Source organism: Perognathus longimembris, chromosome 14 (genome assembly GCF_023159225.1).
Source record: "Perognathus longimembris pacificus isolate PPM17 chromosome 14, ASM2315922v1, whole genome shotgun sequence".
Lineage (NCBI taxonomy): Eukaryota > Metazoa > Chordata > Mammalia > Rodentia > Heteromyidae > Perognathus > Perognathus longimembris.
Window position 1 is genome coordinate 17430268 of NC_063174.1, and position 20869 is coordinate 17451136.

The 20869-nt window shown below is 41.0% G+C and overlaps 1 protein-coding gene across 1 annotated transcript; it reads right to left on the reverse strand.

Annotated features, from left to right (window-relative positions):
- Window positions 1-1876: 1876 nt before the first annotated feature.
- LOC125362877 (melanoma inhibitory activity protein 2-like) lies at window positions 1877-18499 on the reverse strand. Its single transcript, XM_048361791.1, is given in 7 exon segments — window positions 1877-2147; window positions 2260-2457; window positions 7273-7422; window positions 7425-8523; window positions 13009-13095; window positions 15907-16040; window positions 18115-18499. Coding segments are annotated over 7 exon segments (2073 nt in total). The 5' UTR covers window positions 18392-18499; the 3' UTR covers window positions 1877-2019.
- Window positions 18500-20869: the final 2370 nt, after the last annotated feature.

Below are 20869 nucleotides of genomic sequence, written 5' to 3' on the forward strand. Positions count from 1 at the left end.
GTTCTCAAATTTGTTCATTTGAATTATTCAGTAGTGAAAAGCTGTTTGTTTTTTTCTACCACATACTAATTAATTCCACTGGAGTATAGACTTGCTGATATATTTTCTAATGAGCTACAACTTTGCAACCAGGGGATCCAGTGAGTCCTTTAAAGGTCACTTTTTGGCAGCTTGTTTTCCTCTCCTGCCTGACTTCCTGGTATCACAAGATACTTTGTTTAGCTGGGAATATGGCCTAGTGGCAAGAGTGCTTGCCTCCTACACATGAAGCTCTGGGTTTGATTCCCCAGCACCACATATATGGAAAACGGCCAGAAGGGGCGCTGTGGCTCAGGCGGCAGAGTGCTAGCCTTGAGCAGGAGGAAGCCAGGGAAGGTGCTCAGGCCCTGAGTCCAAGGCCCAGGACTGGCCAAAAAAAAAAAAAAGGTACTTTGTTTATCTAGTACTTCTCTGTGCCTGCTAAGAGATCTATCATTTCTCCAAGGAGCCTTTGTTTCTTAGGGAAGAATGATGTTTAAAATCCAATATGTGATCTAGATTCCAGTGACTTAGGCGATAGTCCTAGCTACTCAAGAGCCTGAGTAGCTGGAAGTTGGTGGTTCAAAGCCAGTGAGACCCCATCTTCAATGAAGAAGCAAAAAGCTGGACTAGAGGTGTAGCTCAACAGTAGACCACTCACCATGAACAAGAAAGCCTAAGGAGAACATAGGACTCTTGATTTAAAGCCCCAGCATTGGCCTAAGAAACCAAAAACAAATAACAATAACAAAGTATGACTGGATATTATGGCATCCACTTGGAATTCCAGCAGGAGAATGACAGGTTTGAAGCCAGAAGAGTAGATAGCATGAGTTTAGGACTAGCATGCTCTACATAGTCTCAAAACACAAACCAATGCCTGTGTTCAGTGTTACTGTGGTATGATTGCTTCTAGGCTCCTCAGTTCTCAGCTTGAATTTTATCTCCAGATTCAGAATTATGAGTAAACAAGGTGGCAGTTGTTTTAATCTCCTATTTCAAAAGAAACTTTAATATAACAATAGATGATACAGCATCTTAGCCCTTATTCTTACTGAGTCTTTGTTAAAGAGCTAGTTCACAGAAATGTGGTTTATTTTTGTTTGGTTTTTGTGGCCAATCCTGCGGCTTGAACTCAGGGCCTGAGCACTGTCCCTGGCATCTTTTTGTTCAACGCGAGCACTCTACCACTTGAGCCACAGCCCCACTTCCGGCTTTTTCTATATACATGTGGTGCTGAGGAATGGAACCCGGGGCTTCATGTATACAAGGCAAGCACTTTACCACTGGGGCCGTAATCCCAGCCCCTGTGGTTTATTTTTGTTGTGAAATTCTCCATTATAAAAGACAAAGGACAAACCAATGCATCAGTGATAGTTATAGGACATTATGTTGGGGCTGGCAATCTGGCTTAATAGTAGAGTGCATGCCTAGCATGCATGAAGCCCTGGGTTCGATTCCTCAGCAACACATACACAGAAAAAAGCCAGAAGTGGCGCTGTGGCTCAAGTGGCAGAGTGCTAGCCTTGAGCAAAAAGTAGCCAGGGACAGTGCTCAGGCCCTGAGTCCAAGGCCAAGGACTGGCCAAAAAAAAAAAAAAAAAGAAAAGAAAAAGAAAAGAAACTGTGTGTGGGCTGGGAATATGGCCTAGTGACAAGAGAACTTGCCTTGTATACATGAAGCCCTGGGTTTGATTCCCCAGCATCACATATAGAAAACAGCCGGAAGTGATGCTGTGGCCCAAGTGGCAGAGTGCTAGCCTTGCGCAAAAGGAAGGCAGGGACAGTGCTCAGGCCCTGAGTCCATGGCCCAGAACTGGAAAGAGAAAGAAAAGAAAGAAAGAAAGAGAGAGAGAGAGACAGAAAGAAAGAGAAAGAAAGAAACTGTGTGCATGTAAGATTTCAAAGAGAAACCAATATTGTAAGAAGTTTATATAGGATAAATCTACACAAGCATATGTTGAAATCACTCTTCTACTTAATAAAACAAGTAAAATTATTGCTAAACAAAATTGTAAAGCCAGCTTACCCTTTCTAGCAACATGATAACTGATGAAAATGCAGAATTCATGAGATTGTAAATGTCAATTTGAAATAAGTACTTCAGAACCCGAAACCCTGTAACATCATCTGTTGATTAACCAAAAAAAGAAAAAAAAACAATAAGTTAAAGTTTGCTATGTAAATTTGAGTGCATTTCTTCCTTAAGTGGTGAATTGGAGAAGGAATACCCCATTATTACCTTTCTGGAGAATGTGGTTTTGCAAAGATAAAGCATTATCAAGGGAAGCCACCTGGCTGCTTTGGATAAAGTTTTCCACAGATGTATCTGTTTCCCCCTGCTCAGACACTTCAAGGTCTCCCAATGATGTTAGTTGTTCAGCATTTTTACAAGATGAGGTTTGGCCATGTGTTTTTTCAGGTATTCTCTCAGGTAAGTCTATTTCAGAGATAGTAAATAAATAAATATAAATAGATAGATAGATAGATAGATAGATAGATAGATAGATAGATATGTCTTTGTGAAAATACTTGCTTTATATGGGCATCCCTTTATTTTTCTCAGAGGTCGTTCTTGAACTTTTGTCTTCCTCTGTGAGGAAGAATGCACAACAGCTTAAGGGTAGCCAGCATTTGTTTCTGTTGTGGTGCAATAAATTACCACAAGCTTGCTGGCATGGTTTGTAGAAATATGTGTGTGTGTGTGTGTGTGTGTGTGTGTATGTATGTATGTGTATATATATATATATATTACAAGTGTGCACATAAAAATCCAAATGTACCGGACCACATTCCTACTGGAACTCTAAAGGAAAATATTTTGCCTATCCTTGCCTTTTCTAGAAGCCTCCTACATTTGTAGCCTACATCTCTTGAGCTCAGGATCCTTAAGCACATCTGCAAAGTCGCGTGTGTGTGTGTGTGTGTGTGTGTGTGTGTGTGTGTGTTTGTAATTTTATTGTTATTAACATTTTGTACAGAGGGGTTGCCATTTCATAAGTCAGGTAATTTCTTATTTGGGACAATGTCACCCCTTCTTTGGCTTTCCCCCAGTTACCTCTCCTATCATTACCCACAGGTTCCATAGGTCATTTTCCACACAGAGTATACAGAATCACACCATGCAAAGTCCAGACCCTGGCACCATGGAGGGACCTTTATTCAACCTACAACCTAGCCTCGCCTTTATTCCTTGGCCAAGAAAGAATTATAAAAGCTGTACAATTGCTGAGGAGGTAGCTTAGTGGTAGAGTGCTTGCGTAACATGCATGAAGCCCTGGGTTCAATTCCTCAGGACCACATAAACAGAAAGCGTAGCATGCATGAAGCCCTGGGTTCAATTCCTCAGGACCACATAAACAGAAAAAGCCAGAATTGACACTGTGGCTCAAGTGGTAGGGTGCTAGCCTTGAGCAAGATGGGGAAAAAAAACTCCATTGTATTCAATTTTTCACTTTTTAATCTTAAAAACCATGATTTAAATAAAAATAATAAACTGGAGATGGTGGTGCACAACAGTAATCCCATCAATCCTGAGGATGAGGCAAGAGGGTTGTGTATTGAAAACCAGCCTAGGCTACATTACAGGACCCTGTCTCAAAAATAAGCTGAGTGCCAGTGGATTGTGCCTGCAATCCTAGCTATTCAAGAGGCTGAGATCCGAGGATCCCCATGCCCAGCCAGCTCAGGCAGGAAAGTTTTGTATTACAAAGTTTAAGCAATCCTAGAACTTACAGCAGTTAATCTCCAGGTTCCAAAAGCTAGTCCCCTGTAGCATGCATGTCTGCCTCTTGCACTAGAGAATATAAAAACAATTATCACTCCAAAGTCTCACGGGATTGCTACAGAGGTAGAAGATTCACTCCACTACTGAAGAAACTTTATATGCTATTGGCACAGGAAGGCGCCTGTCTCTTTAGGATGTTTGAAACATCCTAAACATGGTAATGAAAAGGCGCCAATCAAGCGTCATGCATTTTCCTTTTTCTGTTGTCTTACAGGTTCACTAATTTCACATTCAAGCCTTGGCTTCCCTGTTCATGCCATGTCCATTTATTATATCATTATTTACTCTATCAAATCACACCATTGAGAAAGTACATTAAAAGAGACAGTGGGGGTGGGGGGCATGCCTCAGGTCATAGTGGCCAGCCAATGAGTGAAGAAAGCAAGCATCAGATACCCAATTGGAGTCCAGTATAGAACAAAAGGAAAGAAGGCTGGAAGTAAAGGAGGGAGGGAGAGAGGGAAAGAAAGAAAGAAAGATGGATGAGAGGAAGGAAGGAGGAGGGGAGGGGAAGGGAGGGGAGAACCAGCTGAGCACCTGGGGCTTGTGCTTGTAATCTTAACTACTCAAGAGAAGGCTGATGGGCTGGGAATATGGCCTAGTGGTAGAGTGCTTGCCTCAAGAGAAGGCTGAGATCAAACCCAGCCTGGCAGGAAAGTCCATGAGATTCTTAACTCCACTGAACTACAAAAACAAAAAAGAAGCCAGAAGTAGAGCTGTGGCTCAACTGGTAGTGTGCTGGCCTTGAGCACAAAAGCTCAGGGACAGTGCACAGGGCCAGAGCAGAAAAGAAAAGAAAAGAAAAAAAAAAACCCAACCCTGGGCACTGGTGGCTCATAGCTGTAATCCTAGCTACTCAGGAGGCTGAAATTTGAGGACTGGGTTTCAAAGCAGTTCAGGCAGGAAAGCCCATGAGACTTTTACCTCCATTTAACCACCAAAAACAAAAAGCAGGGGTTGGGGATATGGCTTAGTGTCAAGAGTGCTTGCCTCGTACACATGAAGCCCTGGGTTCGATTCCCCAGCACAACATATATAGAAAATGGCCAGAAGTGGCGCTATGGCTCAAGTGGCAGAGTGCTAGCCTTGAGAAAAGAAGCCAGGGACAGTGCTGAGTCCAAGCCTAGGACTGGCAAAAAAAAAAAAAAAAGAAGCAACAACAAAGTGGTACTGTGGATCACAGTGGCAGAGTGCTGGCCTTGAGCTAAAAATCAAGCTCAGGGGCTGGGAATGTGGCTTAGCAGTAGACTGGTCGCCCAGCATGCATGAAGCCCTCATTCCTCAGCACCACTTAAACGGAAAAAGCCAGTAGTGGTGCTGTGGCTCAAGAGGTAGAGTGCTAGCCTTGAGAAAAAAAAGAAGCCAGGAATAGTGCTCAGGCCTTGAGTTCAAGCCCTAGGACTGGGGGAAAAAAAAGAAAAGGCTCAGGGGCAGTGTTTAAGCCCTGAATTCAAACATCATAACTAACCCTATCCAGCCACCCCCCCAAAAAAATGGTGTCTGATCTGATTTAGAGGAATTCTGATCACTTACATTAACAGATGTCATATATTTTAGAGGACACCGTGTTAGTTACTAATTAACGAGACTGGGTTGTGTAAAACAATGACACAAAGTAAGTCCAAAATGTGTTCTTTCCAGTTAGTGCTCTACTTGCAGCATTTTACCTATTAACTGGAGATAAGAGTCTCTCAGATTTGTTTGCCAGGGCTGACTTGACTGGCTTCAAATTGCAATCCTCAGATCTCAGAGTCAGCTTGGTTTTGAATTGACTAATCAAACCAGATTTTGTTTTGTTTTGTTTCCAGACTGAATGTGAAAACCAAACATTCCTTTAGAATGTCAAAACTTTGGAACATGAGAATCTCCTTTCAACTAGCCTTTAATAATCTCTGCTGTTTGTTGTCATCCACCTTTCTCATTTGGAAAAGGATTGGAATCTAAATGTCCACATGCTGGAAGAGGGAGGATGTTGGTGAAATGCAGAGTTCACATTTGGGGGAATGGTAAGGTGTGATACGCAGTTCTGGCCAGTTCAGAAAATCAACTGGTTCTAATGGAAATGGGTTTCCTTCAGAGTTTGCACTGTTCTTGGCCTCTTATGAAACATTTGCTGTCATTCTACAGCCCAATTGTTGCTGTATTATTAGTCAATATTTGCTAAATTTCACATCTATCCATCATAGACACCTCAGTATGGAGATGTGCAGAAGCCAAGTAAAAGTTCCACACAGTTTACAATCCTAGTGTTTTTCTCTTTTTATTTGGATGTGGATCAGAGCGGCTGTTTTTGTTTCATTTTGTTTTGTTTTTACTTATTTATTATTCGTTCTGGTCTGTTTCTTAGCTTCTTTACTCGGGATACTTGACCCTCCACTACTTAAGCCACAGCACCATATCTGGCTTTTTGATGGACCTCACTGACTTTAACCTGCTTGGACTGGCTTCGCCCAGCCTCCTGAGTGGCTAAGATTATGGGGTGAGCTTCCAATGCCTGGGTTGTTTGGGTTTTAGTTAAGACTTTTGCTTTGTAATCCAAGCTGTTTTACAACTCGTGATCCTCTTGCTTCCCAATTGCTGGCATTCCAGCTGTGCACCACTGTGCATGTCTGATCCACATGTGTTGAATCCAAAGTTGCTAAATTTCCTGGACATTTAGAAATAGAAGTGTCCTCTGATGTTCACTTTCTTCTACCGCCTTCTGGTAAAAATCTCAGAACTAAGAGACTTGAGGAAAGCTGAAAACCTTTTACCTTAGTCTTGCTTGAAATCCCTACTACCTTGTATACTTAAAAGCCTTGTTATTGTAGTGCTCCATATGAAAAGTAAAGCATAAATGCAAGCCTCAAATTAAAAATTTTGAGAGGCAATGTATGGCGATACATACCTACAATCCAGCATTGGAAGACTCAAGCGGGAATCATATCTCAACTTTGAGGCCAGCTTGGACTACACAGCAAGACTCTCTCTCTCTCTCTCTCTGTCACGCACACACACACACACACACACACACACACACACACACACACACAAAATCATGGTTAAAACTAACCTGGACCTGACCCTCATCTTCAATTAATCGCCAAAAAAGCCAGAAGTGGAGCTATAGCTCAGCGGTAGATTACCAAGCCTTAAATAAAAAAGCTAATCAAGTCCCAGTATGGGCTCACACAATAAAATTACAATTTATGTTCCAGAGCCAACTAGAAACTGATAGAACGATGGTTGTTATGGGCTAAGGAGAGTTTAGGAAATGTGGAATTTCTCAACTTTTCTCATGTGTTGAAAATGAACTATGTGGGTGGGAGGGGAAAACTGGGAGGGAAGGAAGGGGTGACAGTGCCGCAAAAGAAATGGAATCTTCATGGGACATATAACTTTAACTCCTATGTATGTCACCTTTAGAATAATAATTTTCAAATGTTTTCATTATGTCAACAAATAAATTCTAAATCTTTTCATACCAACCTGACCAACGGTGACTGCTTCTCAGTAGCATGGATTCTTCCGTGTCATCTGTGGCATGATTTTCAATTGAAGACTCTTGCATTCCATCATTTTTACCTTTATTATTTTCATCCAGTATCTGATTTGAATATGGCAATTCTGCTTCTCTGAAGTGTTCTGGAACCTCCAGGGGTTATCAAAATTATGTAAGATTTTCTTCAAATATAGTGTGTCATCAGAATCATCTGTTTCCTCTAAGACTCCTTCCTTGTGTATTTGATCTTCTGCTTCCATCACTTTGATTATGTTTATTTCCTGTTCTTTATCAGGCTCAGAATCACTGGCTGGAGGATGTTTGTGTTTATCTAGCCCACTATCACTGTTTTGTCCATCATCTGTTATCATTTTCTCTTCATCAGCATATACAAAGCCTAGCATGCCAAAACCAAAATCAAACCAACTTGACTTTTGAGTGGAGCTGTCGTTCATGATTGTGTCCTCTTTCCCTGTTGTTATTTCTGTCCATGGAACAGTGGCATCTTCCTCTGATGATTTAGCATCAGGAATATCTTGGAGTAGTGGATGGCTTTCTTTGGACAATAACTCAAGTTCTGTACTCTCCTCTCCAAAACCTAAATAACTTGTAAATCCACCACCAAACCAGCCAGTGGCTTGAGATTTGAGAGTGTGCTCTAGCTCTGCAGCTTGTTCTGAGTCTTCCTGTGTCATTGAAACGAGATGGGGTGGCTCTGAATCCAATTCAGATTCAGGTTCTGAGGCATGTTCTGTTTGGGACTCAGCATTGTGTGATTCCTCCAGATCGTTTCCATCTTCCACTGCTAATTTTCTACTTTGAAAAGAGTTTTTATGTACAGATTCAATAACTGGTTCAAAAGCCTTGTCTTCAATTTGTTCTTCTCCCAGTCCAAACTGTTCTCTTCCTTCAGGCAGGGTGGAGGAGGTCACGACACCTTCCACTTCTGCAATCTGGTCCTGCCCCCTTCCAGCTGCCACTTCTTCCCAATCTCTTGGCTCACTGGCACTTGGGATTTTTCCAGGAGCCTCTGATGCTACAAATTGGTCTGGAAGTACAGTACTTGCAGAAGTTTCATAAAATCCAGACTGTCTTAGGAAACCACTTGCAAATGTACTATATTTTTGGTCTCCATCTTCTTTATATGAATACATTTTTTCACCATTGCCGCTGTTTAACTCACTATCTTCACTTTCAAATATATAGCTCTCTCCATGAAGACAAAGAAAGTCAGATTCCTGAAAGAAAAAAAAAACATAAATGTACTCAACCATGGTTTCTCCCCAAACCATGCAAAGTGGATGACAATGATTTTCTTAAGATGACACAACCAGCTCAGCCACAGAACAAAAGCTGAAACCAGATCGTCTCATCTTAAATACATTTACAACTGAAATACATATTACAAATACATATTAGAACCGAATTCTAGGAGTGAATGTAGAAACGTAATGATAAACATCCTTTTGTGTATGACTTATTATTACATAGCTCAGAATCAGAGAGTATCAATGCTTTGATCTTGTACATAAACGCTGATGGCCAGACATACTTGTTCATATAACCTTGCACTTCCTACGAGTATTCTGAGTGGACTCAAGGATTATGATCTGCATGTGGTCCTCCCATGGCTGTACTGGAAATTCAACCCCCAAAGCAACAGTGTTAGGAAGTGGGACCTAAAGAGAAATGCCAGGGGAATACCAGAAATACCAGAGGGAATGAATGCATCCTGCTATTATATAAGCAGGTTCATGATCATCAGTAATTCCTTTAGAAACATCACGGAGGACTTTCTATGGGTATTATTTTTTGCTTTTTTTAACTGTTAATTTTTTTTTTTAGCAATACTGAGCCTTGAACTCAGGTCTTTGTGCTTGCTAGGCAAGTGCTCCAAGATCTGAGCCATATGATATATATATATATTTTTTTTTTACATATATATATCATACACACACACACACACACACACACACACACACACACACACACACACACATATATATGTCTTTACATTTGGTTTGAGGGGCTGGGGATATGGCCTAGTGGCAAGAGTGCCTGCCTCATATACATGAGGCCCTGGGTTCGATTCCCCAGCACCACATATACAGAAAATGGCCAGAAGTGGCACTGTGGCTCAAGTGGCAGTGTGCTAGCCTTGAGCAAAAAGAAGCCAGGGACAGTGCTCAGGCCCAGAGTCTAAGCTCCAGGACTGGCAAAAAAAAAACAAAAAACAAAAAAAAAACCAAACATACATTTGGTTTGAAAACTCAGCATACTTTTTTTTTCCTGCAGCTCTATGGAGGAATTAGCACAGAAAAAAAAAACTGCATGTAATTACTGTATCTAATTTAGTGATTCGAGGACAAATTTAGTGATTTGGGGACAAATTTAGTGAATTTTAATACTGATATTAAACATCACCTCATCCAGGCAAATAAATAACTTATTATGCCTAACATTTCCTGAGAGAGAATAATATCGAAGCTGTGGACTAAGGGATAAGAAAGGAGGAGGAGAGACAGGTGGGGGGCAGAGAAAGCCAGAGAAAAATGAGAGGGGGTAACAGTGTTGGATAAGAAATGTCCTCATTGCCTTTCTTGTATAACTGCAACCCCTTTCTACAACACGTTACAATAAAAGTTGAAAAATAAAAATAAATTTTAAAAAAGAAAGAACCAGGAGGCTGGGAATGTGGTTTAGCGGTAGAGTGCTTGCCTTGCATGCATGAAGCCCTGGGTTCGACTCCTCAGCACCACATACACAGAAAAAGCCAGAAGTGACGCTGTGGCTCAAGTGGCAGAGTGCTAGCCTTGAGCAAAAAGAAACCAGGGACAGTGCTCAGGCCCTGAGTCCAAGCCCCAGAACTGGAAAAAAAAAGAAAAGAAAGAAAGGAAGGAATCCAAGAATGGTAATGCATGCCTATAATTCCAGCACTTGGAAGATGGGGACACAAGAATCATGACTTCGAGGCCTGTGTCCTATATAGAGTGACTCTGTCTCCAAACAAAAGCAAAAAAAAAACAAAAGGAGGCTGAGCTCTAAGGATCGCAGTTCAAAGCCAACCCTGGCAGAAAAGTACCCATGTGACTCTTATCTCCAATTAACCACTCAAACACTGAAAGTGGCACTGTGACTCAAAGCGGTAGTATGCTAGCCTTGAGCAAACAAGCTCAGGGGCAGCACCCAAGCCATGAGTGCAAGCCCCACAACCTGAAGAAGGGGAAAAAAGCCTAGGGAAGTGAAGAATGCAGAGAAAGCCTTCTAACAGGTAGAAGAAAGAGAGTGCAAAGGCCACTTTGTCTGGTGAAAAAGGGAGATGGTTCTGAGGCAGCAGCCGGGAGCGAAAGGAGAAGCACGAGCAGGGGAAGCTGATCCAGACCTGGGAGGCCAGAAGGATGAAGGGCATTGCACCAGGTCCAGGGAAAAGCCAAGAAGGGATTTAATGGCCTGAATTTTTTTTGGTTTTGTTTTTCCAAGATCCACTGCTTTTGGAGAATGGCTTGAAAGATGGCAAATTTTAAGCAAGCAGAGCAGTTGGCAGTCTATTGCAGTATTATAATCAGTGGGACTAGGGCTACCATTCGAGAAGACAGTTTACCTACAGGTATATTATAGAGACAGAACTGAGAGGACCAGTTATTCTACAGGAAACAGACAGCTGGTAGTTGATCCCAAAGTGTGTGTTGGGAAGAGCCAGACAATAGATAATTGAACTTAACTAAATAAGCTCACTTCATGCTGAGGTTATTTGTGGTCAATTGGCTTAACGTGGAATCTGAATTCAACTGACTGATCACGTTTTTTTTTTTTTTTTTTTTTTTTTTGCCAGTCCTGGGCCTTGGACTCAGGGCCTGAGCACTGGCCCTGGCTTCTTCCCGTTCAAGGCTAGCACTCTGCCACTTGAGCCACAGCGCCGCTTCTGGCCGTTTTCTGTATATGTGGTGCTGGGGAATCGAACCTAGGGCCTCGTGTATCCGAGGCAGGCACTCTTGCCACTAGGCTATATCCCCAGCCCCTGATCACGTTTTTTTAGAGTTGTTATACAGCTGATATACAGAGGAGTTACAGTCACATAAGTCAGGTATTGAGTACATTTCTTTTTGGACAATGCCACCCCTTCTCTCACTCTCTCCCAGTTTTTCCCTCCCATCCTCACCCACAAGTTGAATAGCTCATTGTCAACAACGTGTCTAGTGAGTATCACTGCTGCATTTGTTGACCCTTTGTCCCATGATTTCTGTGCCCCCTCCTCTCCCCCAAAACAGATAAATGAACAATACCAAAAAAGAAAAGAAAGCAAAGGAACAAAACCTCTTGTTTCCATCTCTTAGAGTTCATTTTGATAAATATTATTTTGTATGATGAGATGCACATAGGTATTGCCCCTTTGTATTCCTCTCCCATTTGGTCTCACTGCGTGTGAATGCCTACAGTCCTGTATAAATTATCATATCTAGGTCTACCTTCTCAATATGAGAGAAAACATATGCCATTTGTCTCTCTGAGCTTGACTCCATACAAGTGTACACATTAAAAAGATACCTTTTTTTTCCAGTGGGACCAAAAGTTTCATTCAAGGGAGTTAAATAGCTCCCTGCTAGAGGAACTATTCCTCTAGCTCATAAGTCAGTTGTTTTTGAATTCCTGTTCTTATTATCAAGTTTAACATTATTAAGATTATGAAACTCCAGCCAGGGACTGGGATTATGGCCTAGTGGTAAAGTGCTCACTTCGTATACATGAAGCCTTGGGTTCGATTCCTCAGTACCACATACATAGAAAAAGCTGGAAGTGGTGCTGTGGCTCAAGTGGTACAGTGGTTGCCTTGAGCAAAAAGAAGCCAGGGACGTGCTCAGGCCCTGAGTTCAAGCCTCAGGACTGGCAAAAACAATAACAAAAAAACTCCAGCCAGACACTCGTCCTGGTTTCTCAAGAGGATGAAAGCTGAGAATCATAGCTCAAAGTCAATTGAGGCAGACCAATCGCTGAGACTTTTATTTCCAATTACACAGCAAAAAGCCAGAAGTGGAGGTATGGCTCAAGTGATAGAGCACTGACGTTGAGCAGAAAAAGCCAAGCAAAAGCACAAGAACCTGAATTCAAGCCCTATAAAGGATATATAAACATGAGATCTAGGGAGTGTTGTAGGAATAAGCTTCAACCCTAGTAGGACAATGGTGTTCGTAATTATACCTGACACTCACATAGTGCTTATTACTAAGTGCAACTCTATGTACTTTTCGTATACTCATGTTTTCCTCAGTAAATTTGAAGTGACACTATATTACAGCCATCATTTCCATTTTACAGATGGCAAAATTAAGGCACATAGTGCCACTTGTACAGTGAGTCGTTGAGTCAGGCTTGAACTCAGTCCATCCTAGTATCCATTCAACTGTCTGTTAATTGTTCAAAAAGTAAAATCCTTAACTGTAATCAGTTCCATCTTACCATCTTAGTCACATAAATTATTCCAAGAACAAGTCCTCCACTGTCCAAAAAGAAATGTACTCACCTGACTTACATAACTGTAACCCCTTTGTACATCACCTTTATAATAACAATTTAAAATTTTATAATTTTCATCTTTAAAACATTTCAAAAATGAAAAAAGTCCTCAGGCCAACTATTTTATACATCAATTGTACATGGTACACAATCAATGGACACTTAGTCAAGAAAGTTCCATTTAGTTCACAGCTGAGAATGAGTTGACTCACTTTAGCTGATATTTCAGCTTCTTCATGTATGAACACCTCTTGTTCCTGGACTGCATCTCTGGGGAAAAATCCAAAGTCTTTTCCTTTCTATCAAAACAAAGAAATGAGATTATCAAAGAAGACTGATCAAACAACGACTACTAAGCTCAATTTATCCCTGTGATGATAACTTTCATCTATATCAAGTCACAAAACATTAATTGGCAATCAATTGCCATCTAAAGAAAGTGAGTCCAGTAACTTGTGGCTCATGCCTGTAATCCTAGCTACTGAGGAGGCTGAGATCTGAGGATCATAGTTTGAAGCCAGTCCATGCAGGAAAGTCCGTGAGACTTTCACCTCCTATAAAACTTCCCAGAAAAAGCTGAAGAGGTAGCTCAAGAGCTCAGAGACTCAGTGACCGCGCCTGGGCCTTGAGTTCTAGCCCCAAAAAGAAAGAAAAAAAAAGATAGAAAAGAAAAGCAGCAAAACAAAAGAACAAACATGGGTAGGAACATGCTTTTATTATTTAAAAAAAAACAATAATTTAAGGGCACAATGAGCTAAAGTATAAAATGACACAATTTTAAATTAAACTTTGGAATGTGGGCTGGGGATATGGCCTAGTGGCAAGAGTGCTCACCTCTTATACATGAGGTCCTGGGGTCAATTCCGCAGCACCACATATACATCAAATGGCCAGGAGTGGCGCTGTGGCTCAAGTGGCACAGTGCTAGCCTTGAGCAAAAAGAAGCCAGGGACAGCACTGACACCTGAGTCCAAGGCCCAGCACTCGCCAAAAAAACAAACAAACAGACAAAAAAACCTAAACGTCAGAATGTAAAGTATCACACACACACACACACACACACACACACACACACACACACACATCTCCTTTAATGATCTTCTTTGCCCATGTGTTCTTAAAATTTATACTAATAGACTTAAGATACCAAACAAGGAATGGGATGATAGCCTACATGGAGCTGTAATCTATGTGACATTTTCAAACTGTCACAATCAGGTAAGAGCTTTTAACACTAAAGACTCACAAATGAATTCATCAAGATTGCAAAGGTCCACAAGTCCTTAAGGGAAGATTCAGTGCTAGTCAATCTTCCTGAACCTAAGTTGGTAAAACTAATTATATTAACCCCGATCAAGAGCATGTAAGACATTCTTTGTTTTTCTTTGTGCCAGACCTAGGGCTTGAAATTACATTCTAGGTGCTGTCACTGAGCACTTTTGCCCAGGCTAGCCCTCTACCACTTGAGCCACAGCTCCACTTCTGGCTTTTTAGTCATTAATTGGAGATAAGAGTCTCATGGACTTTTTTGCCCAAGCTGGCTTCAAACTTCAATCCTCATATCTCAGCTTCCTGAGTAGCTAGGGTTACAATCATGAGCTACCAGTGCACAGCCATTCTAGTATTTTCTCTCTTAATAAACCAGGAAGAATGCTTTCTTTGCCTCTTAGGACACCTATTATGTTATTTCTTATACCTGCGTTATATTCTTCCAATGACTTCAATATATAGGCATTTGTAAGTCCTCATAAGTTGTAAGGAATACTGGGCACTGCAAAACAGGGCAGGTCTGGCCAGGCAAAATTCAGCCACCAGCTTCAGATAGAATTTGCTTCTCCAAACAAGGATCAAAAATCCCAGAAGGGAGAAGTTGGTGTGTTTGCAATGTGGAGATGATGTTGGTCCTGCCTGTTCAGTTTGAGAGTAAATCATTTAGTGTAGATTGTTATTATGAAGCATAATAATACAAGCAATGATATACGCCATTTTCAACTGAAAACATTAATCACAAGTTTCCTCTATTGTATAATCTGAAAGAGAATTCATTCTTCCAGGTATCTCGATAGACTAGGAATTTGGGCCAAGTAAAAGGGTCTCCCAATTGATAGTTGGTTTTCTATAAAGTTTAAATACTTCACTTCTCTAGGCTACCAGCTTTTCTGATGATCTTTTCAAAAACAATCCAGCCCTTAAAAAATATTAACTAAAACTTCCGAAGATATGGTTGGGTCCCACCACATAATCTATCTAAGTACCTCTAAAGTATCTCCAAATAAATAAAAAACTTAAGCTCAAAGAATCATAAATTCTCTGAGTACTGATGTCTCTCTCTCTCTTTTTGTCTCTCTCTCACTCTCTCTTTCTCTTTCTCTCTCTCTCTCTCTCTCTCTCTCTCACACACACACACACACAATCATAAATGCAAACCAGGTACCAGGTGCTCACTCTTGTAATCCTACTCAGGACTCTGAGACTAGATGATTGAGGTTTGTAGCCAATCTGAGCAAAAGAGTTTAAACAGCCAAAAGGCAGACTACAGGTATGGCTCAAGTGGTAGAGCACCAGCCATGAGCTACATGCCCTGAGAGAGCTCTAGGCCCTGATTTCAAGCCCCACTAAAAAAAAAAAAGTATGTATGATGTGTAAAAAATAAGTTTAAGGTATTCCCTTTTTTCCTCTATCTCTTTTTTTTTTCTTTTTTTTTTTTGTTTTTGTTTTTTGGCCAGTCCTGGGCCTTGGACTCAGGGCCTGAGCACTGTCCCTGGCTTCTTCCCGCTCAAGGCTAGCACTCTGCCCCTTGAGCCACAGCGCCGCTTCTGGTCGTTTTCTGTATATGTGGTGCTGGGGAATCGAACCTAGGGCCTCGTGTATCTGAGGCAGGCACTCTTGCCACTAGGCTATATCCCCAGCCCTTTTTCCTCTATCTCAAGGAAACTGTTTTCTCAAAGGTTTTTTCACAGGAATTTTGGAATCACTATTGTCTGTGTAAGGTCTCTTCGCTCTTGTACAGTCCTTTGAAATTCTTAGTTCTTTTAGAAAGGAAAAGCAGATATCCTTGGGGAAGTTGGTCATTTTTTTTCTACATCTAATTCTTATGACGAGATACTTACACTTCCTGCCCACAAATCTTCTCTCTCTCCCGAAAGTTTAATATAAACAGATATTTCTTCTCCCTCATTGAAGTTCAGGTATCGACAATCAGGTCCTGTGAAATCTTTCATGGCTAAGACTCTGCTGAGTAAAGCTATGTACATGTGTAAAGAAAAACATATATACTTCAAATTAAAATGTTATTGTTCCTCTTTTGAACTACTTACTTTTTATTTAACGAGAATCGCCCAGGCTGGCCTTAAACTAGAGATTTCCCTGTCTCTGCCTCCCAAATTCTGGGATTATACACATGTACTACTCTGCCTGCCTCTTCTCCCATTTCCCTTCCTTTAATGCATCCTACATTTTGTTTTCCAGTGCTGGGCTTGAACTCCAGGCCTGAGCACTGTCAACTGAGTTTCTTTTGCTCTAGGCTAGCACTCTACCACTTGAGCCACAGTGGCTTTTCCTGTTGATGTGGTATGGAGCAATCAAACTCCGTAGGCCAGCACTCTACCACTAAGCCACACTCCCAGCCCCACACCCTACATATTTTGAAATGCCTATTTCTTGACGTTCTTTACATTCTCAAAAAGCTACATGAACTTCACGATGGGAACAGAATGAAGCGCAGAGCTCAGTATTCAAGAATATCCATAAACGATTTTAAAAGAACCTCCTTCTATTCCTTTACACAGATGGGGCAGGGGCAGGGGAGACTCTAAGTAAGCTAGTAAATCTGTCATCTCTGGAATATGTCACCTTCATTCTTCAATCTGTAGCCAAGGGAACTTTTTACTTTCTTGTACTGTTATGTTATGTATTGTTATTTCCAGACATTGCAATAATCTAAGGAAAAGAATCCATCTCCAGCCACAAATGAGCCTGTTAGCTTAGGTGAGAGAGTGGAGCCAGGTTTGTACTGAAGATTTGCAGAACAAAGTCCTGTCTGCTAAGCGTTTCCTCCTGCTTTCCTCAGCCTAGAAAGCCCCGTCTCTCTTCATGCCAAGCTCATGTCCTGTTTCCTCCTTGAGGCTTTCGTCATCCCAGCCTTCTCCCAATGTCCACTTGACCTGGGGCCCTTCATGTGCACCACTGTGCTCTGCTTCGTGGTGATCTGAGTTATCACCATTAAGTGCATCGGACACAGAACCCACCACTCCCCTAGACCAAGCACCTTCAGTAACCATGAATGAATCCCATCGACCATGCTAGGGTCCACCCTCCAATTCAAAAACTCAGATAATAATAATCATAGCGGTGCTCAAATGATACTACATGTGTAAAAGTAAAACGCTGTGATTGTTATGCAATGACAGTTAAAACATTATACAGTTACTAGACACTTGCATGTTCTCTTTTCGTGTCAGGCAGTAAGAATTCTAAAATATGAGATGAAGGAATTACTACTGTAAAATACCATCTCTGCATATTATACATACACAACAAATTAAGACAAATCTTCACTTGTAAGTATGTTAGTTGGAAATTGTGTATGTATCGACCATATTTCACATTTTTGTTTGAATGACACAAAATTAGAAATAATTCACATACTAGAATGTAACATATTTATAACTTTAATATATTGAGATGCAACTATTTTGTACAATAATTCCAGTACCAAAAAGCTAAATTCTCAAAGATTAAAATGGAAATTCATTTTTCTTCATGGTAAATCAAGTTTAATATTTCATGGCGTAAAATTATATCCTACACTTATTTTAGCATTTTTACATAGTTAAAGACACAGAAATGACTAAATAAATCATGATATTTTGAAATGAAGACACTAAATTTATCATGATAATTTGAAATGAAGACTTTTTATAAACTCATGAGAATCACAAAGATCTAGGAGAAAAGAAACTTTTCTTTGTTGTTTTAAAATTGCTTTCTTTTTGTTTTAGTGAATTTTAAGAAATTGATTTAAAGAAATCAGTCCCAGTTCTCTTTAAAAATGGGTGGGAGGAAGACTGATTCTTATGGTTTAGAGGGAACATAACCTCTGATATATTTCTATATTAACCTTGTCTTTGGTCCTTTTATACTTGTTTCAAACAGAATCACAAAATATTTTGTCACTAAAATCTTTTTTTTTTTGTATCAATCTCTACTTCAGGATTCAAAGCTTTCTCAAAAGTGTTATTTTTAACACACCTATCTGCAATAACATTTGTATGAGATTTCAGAGCCTTCATTTAAAAGGAGAAGAAAAGTGGACTTACTTGCACATTCCAGGTCACCACATTTTTTAAGGTGTGACAGAAGCTTGGTGCCTTCCAGGCACTTTGCCAGAGAAATAACCAGAAGAAGGATTCTGTGCAGCGAGAGCTCAGCCATGCTAAAATAAACCGGGAATCCCAAAGGACATCTACACCAGTGGTTCAGATTGTAGACATGCCAGCCACAGCACCAAACGTTCTTCACCAAATACCAGAGGAAAAAGTCTGGCAGGTGTTTGGTTTTTTTTAAGTCTCTTGATAGTTTCATTCCTCTACTCATAAATAGGCTTAATGTGAGGAAGAAAACACTCTGTTCTCAAGCTGTAGAGTCAGGTCTCCGGTAGTACACCAAGGGTTAATAATTAACAGGGATTTTTTTTGTTGTTGTTGGACTAAAGTCTTATATAAAGGTGGCCCCAGGAAGCAGACTGTTTAAAGGCCCAGGACAAGCCTCCCTGAAAAGGCAGTTCATCTCTTTCCCGACAAGAAGTACAAACCACGTATTTGCTACAAGCAAATGCCAGCTTCAACGGAGAAAGTGCATGGTTGTGCATAAAAAGGATGGCTCTAAATTCGGATTTCAACTTATCTCCAATTAGCCAGAAAAAAGCCAGAAGGGGTGTGGTAGTGAGCCAGCCTTAAGCAAAAAATGCAAAGTGAGAGTCCAAGGTCAGAGTTCAAGCCCCAGTACTGTGCATACACCCACCCCCCCATACACACACATGCACATACACACACGCACACACACAAACACATGCACACACACATGCACATACCCACACACGTGCACAAACACACAAACACATGCACACACACTTCTCCAGTGTTACTCTGAAGTTACCAAGAAGTTAATAATGACTAACACAAAACAAAAGCTTACTAAGTTTCAACAACTTTTTTTGGGGGGGGGGCAGTCCTGGGCCTTGAACTCAGGGCCTGAGCACTGTCCCTGGCTTCTTTTTGCTCAAGGCTAGCTCTCTGCCACTTGAGCCACTGCGCCACTTCTGGCCATTTTCTGTATATGTGGTGCTGGGGAATGGAACCCAGGGCCTCATGTATACAAGGCAAGCACTGTTGCCACTAGGCCCTATCCCCAGCCCCACCAACTTTCTTAAGATCACAGATAGATCTATGGAGAAAATAACATTATCATCACCATATTTGCATTTAAAGAAACAAAAGCACTTAGAGCCAGGTCATAATGCAATGTCATGTAGTCAGTGGAGAAGGAACTTAAACCCAACACTCTAACAGTAACAGTAACAGTAGTGTTCACAGTCGAGAATCAAATCATCTACTGTGGAAGGAGGTCTACTTAGTTTGGACAAACAGCATTACAAAAGCAGCAGAGAGTATTATTCTATATATGTCAAATTATCTGCATAGTTCTCTAAGTGGAGGAAGAATGAGAGGTGGAGAGGTGGGGAAAATGTTTTCCCATACAGTGAGGATGTATATGTATGATTTCTCATGGCATTTTTTTCCAGTCTTGGGGCTTGAACTCAATGCCTGGGCACTGTCCCTGAACATCCTTTGCTCAAGCTAGCACTCTACGTCTTGAGCCACAGCTCCACTTCTGACTTTTCCTGTTTATGTGGCACTGAGGAGTTGAACCAGGGCTTGATGCGTGCTAGGCAAGCACTCTACTACTAAGCCACATTCCCAGCCCTCTCATGGTATTCTTAGTAATTTTCTATGTTGTATGGCTTTCTGTTTCTAAAAACCACAGCATGTATGGGGTTAAAATGACAATAGAACTTTAAAAATCAATTCATTTGAATTTTGCTCTCACTTTAAAAGGATCAAAGTCCAATAGAAATGCTTGTAATCTAATGGGAATTTGGGGGAGATACGGGTGCCAGTCCTGGGGCTTTAATTTAGGGCTTGGGGACTGTCCCTGAGCTTCTCTGTTCAAAGATAGCACTCTAGCACTTGAGCTACAGCTCCACTTCCAGCTTTGTGGTGGTTAATTGGAGATGATAGTCTCATGGATTTTTCTACCCAGGTTGACTTTGAACTTTGATCTTCAGATCTCAGCCTCCTAAGCAGCTAGGATTACAGGTGGGAGCCGCCAGTACCCCGTTTTAGGGGAATATTTGTAGAAGACACTAGTTCTTCCTGTTCTCTTGAGAATGCTGGCTGCACTTGTAGAAACAAACACCGTCCTCCCTCTAGTGGCTAGGGGACAAATACCTAGAGACTGAGCATACCCAAGGTAGCACATTTTCTTTCTTTCTTTTTTGTTTTTGTTTTTTTTTAAATTATTAATGTTATTTACATTTTATGTATGTGGTATCAGGGAATTGAACCCATGGCCTCTTGCATACTAGACAAGTACTCTACCACAAAAGCACATTCTCGGCCCCAGGACCTTTTCTTTTGATGTCCTAAAGAAAATATATTTATTTACTTGCAAGTTTATTTTTGTGTGCATGTACCATTATGGGACTTGAACTCTGGGACTAGGTGCTGCCCCTGGGCTTTTGTGCTTAATACTAGCACTCTACCACTCGAGCCACTGTTCCACTTCAGGCTTTTTGGAGGTTAACTGAAGTTAAGAGTCTCACAGACTTTACTGCCCAAGCTGGCATCAAACCTCAATTTTCAGATCTCAGGCTCCTGAGTAGCTTGCATTAAAAACATGAACCACCGGTGCCTGGTCGGTTTATTTTTTTAAGACTCTGACCAACATAAGACTTTTTACATCATCCAAAAGAATGATAGAACATGCGTCTGAAAGTTAATTAGCTTGTAACAG